At 29.7% G+C, this 6,901-nt stretch overlaps 1 protein-coding gene across 5 annotated transcripts in view; it reads left to right on the forward strand.

Moving 5' to 3' along the window:
• The window catches only part of LOC117176151 (transcription initiation factor TFIID subunit 1), a 45,512-nt gene extending 40,271 nt beyond the window's left edge, over nt 1–5,241 (forward strand). For 3 of the 5 annotated variants that reach the window (XM_033366234.1, XM_033366235.1, XM_033366236.1), the window contains 6 exons: nt 1,166–1,308; nt 1,407–1,544; nt 3,673–3,802; nt 3,903–4,005; nt 4,227–4,396; nt 4,526–4,860. In XM_033366234.1, the coding sequence (XP_033222125.1) occupies nt 1,166–1,308; nt 1,407–1,544; nt 3,673–3,802; nt 3,903–4,005; nt 4,227–4,396; nt 4,526–4,734 (893 nt within the window). In that variant the 3' untranslated portion in view covers nt 4,735–4,860. Of the gene's footprint in view, nt 1–1,165; nt 1,309–1,406; nt 1,545–3,672; nt 3,803–3,902; nt 4,006–4,226; nt 4,397–4,525; nt 4,861–4,891 lie in introns of those variants that run through there. The other 2 variants (XR_004467585.1, XR_004467586.1) reach the window with 2 other exon arrangements.
• The last annotated feature ends 1,660 nt before the right edge of the window (nt 5,242–6,901 follow it).

The following is a 6,901-nucleotide window of genomic DNA, read 5'->3' on the forward strand; positions in this document are numbered from 1 at the left end:
GCAACATGTATTGCTGCTTACATTGTTTCTCAAAATTACATTCTGAAACAGCAGGATCAAAATGATTTCAACGGATTGAAATCTGAAATGAAAAAAATTCTCGATAAAAAAAAATGTAAAAAAAATATATAAAATCCCTTTAAAAAAAAGAGACTATCGATATTCGTCGACCTCCACGTTGATGATAGTTGGGCAACGTAAATTTTGTTTGCGGCAGACGGACGATAGATATTCGTGAATCATTTTACTCTTACACGATGCTTAGAACTATGAAAATTTTTTCTTGAAAAACTATGCGCTTTTCGGAAAATTTGTCAAGAATAAAAAGTTCTTGTAATCAGCCGAGGAATACGCCTGGATTTTTCCGGAGCGTTTTGAGCAAAATTTTGAATTGTCCAAAAATTGTTCATATGCAAAATTCAAAATTTTGCTCAAAACGATTCGAAAAAATTCAGGCGTATTCCTTGGCTGATTACAAGAACTTTTTATTCTTGATGATTTTTCCGAAAAGCGCATCGTTTATTGTAAAAAAATTCATGAATGTTTTCACAAAAATTTTGCCATTAAGACGCCATTTTGAAAATACTAAAACGAAAAATCGATCTTTGAACCATGGATTCTCAAAGTTTAGACATTTATTCCACCGGTTAGTGAGATTCCAGGTTAATTACAGACTCGAAAAGCTTTGGAAAATGGTTCACAAAAAAAAAATAGGCACTAAAAATCACATTTTTTTTTTTGTTTAAACTGCATTTTGGGATAATAAATAAATTTGTTCAGGAATTTCATTGGCACCGTCGGAAAGAGGAGATCTTAAGCAATAAAAATATATGTGTCTCAATTTTTTCTAGTGTCGAATAGTCTTAGTTACTGGCCATTGAAAAGCAGTGTACCGGTAGTGGCGTTTTGGCCGTTTAAGGGTTAATTCATTACCACAGCTCACCACCCGGTTATGCAGACATAGTCGCAACTGAACTCACTTCAAATGCGAAAAGAAGCAGCAGGAACGTAAATTCCATGTTTAGTCAACTGTTAAGTTAATTGAGGGGGGAGGGGGTAATTACACAATTATGGTCGTCAACTAGGAGCCGGCTGGAGGGTAAAAAATAACCCAAACTTGTTAACTTCGTTTATGAACGCCCCCTAAGTTTTGTTTGATCTTTAGCTCAAAAATACCACAATCGTCACGAATTTCTACGAGACATTCAGCAAATTGTAGAAAACTGTACAATCTACAACGGGCTGGATTCGCCGTACACGCAAAAGGCAGAGTCCATGGTGAGAATTTGCAGGGAAGCTTTCGATGTTGTAAGTGAAATTTTAATTTTAATTTGAGCTTAAAATTTTGAGAATTATTAAAGTTTTTCCGTTCAATTCATTTATGTGGAATTTAATTTAATTTTTAGTATGGCGAGAATCTTACTAATATAGAAAACAGCATCCTGATGGTCCAGAAAAGAGCGATGGAACAGGCAGATATGGATACTTCCTGGATGGGAACAGACGAAGAGAATTACACAATTGCTGAACCTCAATTCCATGGGGTAAGTATTTTTTTTCTACTGCACGGCGAAATTATGAAATTAGGATTGTTAATTTTGTTACAGATTAAAAAAATGAAGTTTTCAATACGTGTTTTTTCACTTGTTTTCCGTTTATTTATGTATTATTAAAGATTTATGAATCTTCTGCACCATAAATTTTTTATACAAAAATTTCAAATTAAATAATTTTAATTGTAACTGATTATTTAACAGTTGGGAAATAATTCTGTCCGTAAAATTTTGCTAATATGCAATAATTTTTAAACTGTTTTACATTTTTAAAGTGACAAGAAAAATTAAATTGTGGGCAATAGCTTATTTCATGATTTAAAAAATATATTAGAAGCTTTTTAATGATTTTGAAGGATTTGAAGAAATTAAATTTTTTTTTAATATTTCTGGAAAAATTTTTAATGGTTTAGGTTTTCTTTTAAAAAGAATAATTTGAAGTTCTGAACATTTCGAAATGTATTGAAAACGAACCTGGAAGGTTTTAAGATGAATTTTTTAGTTTTTTAGGATTTAAAAAAATATAAGGTAACCTGAATTTCGCCGAGTGTCAAGAGGATAAAATAAAATTTCTTAAGATTCATGGGAAATTTTCAAAGGATTCATTATATATTTTTTTAATGGATTTTAAGAAAAAATGGAAAAAGATTACAAAACATTTTAAATTATTTTCTAAAATTTTGAAAAGTATCGTTAAAGATTAAACAAAAAAATTGCAATTTTACCATATTGGATAATTTTAGAAAAATTTTGATTAAGTTTAAGAGATAATTGAAAGTTTTTAAACGATTCAAAAATAATTAAGATTTGTAAAGATTTCAAAAATTTCAAAAGCTGTAAATTTGGAAAAAGAACTTTTTAAGCATTTCGAAAGGTTTCAAGAGCATAAAAAGATTTTCTTTATGTTCATAGGAAAATTAAAATCATTTAATATTTTGAAAAAAAATGGTAAGAGAATGTCTTTCAAATTTTGATTTTTTAATGTTACTTTGTTCATTTAAAGAAATATTTAGAAGATTTGAAGGGATTCAAAAATTAATTTAAACTTTGAAAGATTTGGAAATACTTAGGGTTTTAAAGATTTAAAAAAATTAAAGTTTTAAACGAAAATTTGGATGATCTTAAATAAGTTTTTTTTTTAATTTTGAAGGATTTTTCAAAATTTTAAGAAAAATTCGAGTGAGTTAGAAATATTTTTCGTAATTTAAGAGGTTTTGAATAATTTAATAATATTTAAAAACTTCGAAAGATTTCTCAAAATTTATAAAATATTTTTTGTTTCCTTTATACTTCTAAAATTCTTAGGTATCTTTTAAAATGTTTAGAATATTCTCTAACATTCTGTAAAATCCTATAAAATAAAAATAAAATTTTTTTAAAATCTTCTAGATTCTTTTTCCTCACATTTGAAATATTGAAAAATCGTTTTCATTTTTTCAGAATCTAATGTTAGCTCGAATTTGGGTGTTCAAAAACTTTGAACAAATAAAGTTATTCAAAATTATTGAAAAACCAAACGCACACATAGCAAGCATAGCATGTGATGATATTATTGAAAAAATAAAAAGTCAATTTTCACAGAAAAAACCCTATACTTATATTTTTTTTGTTGAATTTGGTCTTCTATAAAGAAGACCTCCTTTGAGTTTTATGGAGGCTGAGCCATTTTTGTGGTCAAAATAACTGAGAGAGATTCTGCGAGAAGTGCAGATAACCCCTGATTCGAAATAGATTTGATCCAAAGATATACTTGTTTATTATATCCAGTGTTTAGATACGTGCAGTTTATTAAAAACTGACGAGTCATTTTTTATTGCATTGAAAAAAGTTGTAAATGGGTGATTTTTTTAGTGCTTATATTAAATAATTTAAATATTTATATGACTAAAAAAAGTATTTGAAATGTTTTTTTTATTTAGAAAGCGTCTATTATGTTTTTATATGTAATACAAAAAGTCTTACGTACTGGGGGAAGGGGGAGGGTGAAAAGGTCAAAAATAGCATCACGTAATATGTGAATGCTCCCAAAGACCTACCACGGAATTTAATATGGATTAGGTCATTTATCATTTATAAGAGTGAATAATTTATCAATTGTATCGCATTGCTTTTATTTAAGAGCCAACCGAGTTCTCCAGAAAACATGTTTGGAAAGTCAAGCTTGGACGAATTTAATTTTGTCGACGTCGAAGGAGATATTGATCCAGACGGTGCTGGACCTTCACAGAAGAAAGACGTTCTTGAAGAAGGTAAATAAATATATTTTAAATTTTCATTGAAGGCGAGGAAATTCCCGAGGCTGATAATTAATTAAAATTCTTCTTCTGATTTTTTATTTATTATGTACAGACCTGCAGTGTTCAAGCGAAGATGACTTCGATGAAGTTCCATTTGTAGGGGACGAACAAATAGATCATTCCGGAATGGAAAATTTAGGACTGGATGAGAATCGGTAGGTTTAACTTTTTATGATCAATCATCTTTTATTTCCTATTTTTAAATTGATTTGCAATAACTTTAGTTCTTTCATACACGGTTGGAATATTCAAAAAGTTAAGAACGGAAATTTTTTGAAATTTTTCCAATTTTTTTTATAAAATTATAATAAAAACTTTACTCAATAACCGAAATATTTTTCATACCGTGTAATATTTACACTTTTTATTTTTAAAGTGATATCAAAGGGAACTTTAGTGGTGCAGACCGAACCGAATCCCCAATGAGTGAATTGAGGGATGTGGAAATTCCAGCAGATGATGACAGCCAGCAGGCTGCAGAAGCAATGGTGCAATTGAGCAATGTTGGATTTTATACTGGCGAACAACAGCCAGTCCTCCAACATGGTACGATAAACTTTGATATATTATTTTTTTCTTATGTAGGCTTCCAAACTTAAAATAAGGAATGAATTTTAGAGCCTTTTTAGTGAAATGAAAAAAAAAACTAGAAAGAAACAAAATCTAAAATTTCAGATGAAAGCATGGATGTCGATCCTAACTACGACCCTTCAGATTTCTTACTAGCAGGATTGCCAAGTAGAGAAGAGAAGGAGCAAATAAGAATTCAGGATGATTTGGCGGTTTCTGAGTCTGAAGACGAAATCGAAACTAAGGACGAGCCAATTCTACAAAAACAGGAACCTCCACACGAAGAAGACCTTGGCGGAGATCTGTGGTTCTAATGTCGGTGACTTATACCACTTGTACATAAAACTGGTTATACAAATTATTCTAAAATATTTGTAACCTTTTTCCGCTGAGAAGGTTCGCTGTATTATTTAAATAAATAGTTAATTTTATACAATGAATCTTCAGACACTACAGATTCTATTGTTAAAGCTTATTTTCAGAATCAAGTTTCTCCCGCGCCCGAAATCGTTTCCACAATCCATATCGAACCTTCCGGTCCACGAAGAAGAGTTCAGGCTTCTCCTATGTGACGTGATGAGTTGCAAAGGTATATCGAGGCATAATAGGAGGATTCGAGTAAGGAGCCCACTGAGCTCTTTCCATCACGATTTTATTTAGGTACAATAGGCTTCCAATGTACTGTCTAACGTAAAAAAGTGTCACGAGAGTTGAAAACGGACGTGCGGGGGCGCTGGTAGTAACTTTGTTCTAGAAAACCATGCGGTGTCATAAGAAAATTGCATAAAAATTACAAAATAAACATGAAAAACCCTATAAAATCATTTTTTCTTCATAGTTTTGGGATCTAAAATACTCGAATACGCCACCTGGTGACAGAATCGGAAAGCCCTGAGCGCAGGTAAATTTTGACGGGAAGTATAGGCGAATATACGAAAATAATTTTTCTAAAGGTTTTACAGTGTTTTTTTACAGTGAAACCGGGATAAAAATAAAAAGTTACAAATAAAATAAATCAAACTTTATCAATGGAGTTTTTGCCACGAAAATCGAAGAGCAAAGTGTTTTGTTGTGTGTTTGGTTGCTCTTCTACTGCTCGAAAGCAAGAAACTGTTAGGTTTTTCTGAAATTTAAATAAACTCCTATAAAAAAAAGTATGAAAAATATTATAGTACATTTACAGCATTTACTGATAGTATGGCGCAAGAAATAAAACAGAATAAAGTAACAAATGCACGAGATTCAAACGGATTTTCAAGCTTGTTCCACTGTCAACAAAAAAGTTTGAAGAAAAGGTTGTAATCGTCGTCAAGTATTTATCGTTTTTATTCTTCAATGATCTTTCAGCATTCCGAGTGAAAATAATCAAAGCAAGTTCTAAATAAAAATATTATTTTATGTACAAATATATCAACATAACCTCAAATCTGAAAAAGTTACTGTGGATTTGTCATTTCAAGTTGATATGAATTAAATTTTTTATTGAAATGTCGATAGTAAATATTACATTTTGAATGTTTATGAGGGGAAAGATTGAAGAATTTATTATTTACACAACAAAAGTTTTTAAATTCCAAGTTTGCAGACAAAATGCAATAATAGAAACTGAAGTTTCATTTTCCACCTCTTTTCCACAAAATAGAAGGTGTCCTTCATGTAAAATTCTTTCTCATTCTACGAAGTTTCTACATGCCGGTGTAGATTTGGTGAAATCACAAATCTGAGCTATTGTTACTTTCATTTTTAAGGTTTGAGACTAATTTTCAATGGTTTTACATGAGTCTTATAAGACGTCTACCTACTGTTGCCGGCCATATTGCTTTCGCCGCTAGTGGTGCCCTCTACTTATTATTTTTTTTTTAATATAAGAAAAAGCCGCATAATTAAAATAATTTAAACACACAAACAAATTGCATGGATATTCAGAACATATAAAAATAATAAAAAAATAAATAACGAGTACACAAATTAATGAAAAAAATCGCCGAAAATATATATTATTATAGAATTATGAAATTTCACATAACGACAAGATTTTTAATCGACAGAAAATAAAATTCTGAATTTAAAAACATCCGAAACTAAAATTCACCGATTTTGAGACGACCATAAATTAGTTAATAAATTACTACATTAATAATTATTTTCGATAACATTAAATCTTGGCAAATTAAAATTTTAGGAATAGAAATATTTATAGGAATTTAACAATTTATTTATTTTATAATTCGGCAGTTTTATAATTCGGTCCCCCCGGATATTCAACACTTTTAAATATAGCGATGAAGAACTAATTTTTTTATATTGCAGTTTTACAATATAATGCTACTGTATAATAAATATAGTTATTAGATATATCTATATGTTACAAACAAGGAATATCATAAATCACAAAATATTGTTTTCTATTAAAATTTTATTGAATAACAAACTCTTAAATGTAACATTTTTTTAAACAAATTGACTTTGTAACAATGCTAA

This window comes from Belonocnema kinseyi, chromosome 7 (assembly GCF_010883055.1).
Source record: "Belonocnema kinseyi isolate 2016_QV_RU_SX_M_011 chromosome 7, B_treatae_v1, whole genome shotgun sequence".
Classification (NCBI taxonomy): domain Eukaryota; kingdom Metazoa; phylum Arthropoda; class Insecta; order Hymenoptera; family Cynipidae; genus Belonocnema; species Belonocnema kinseyi.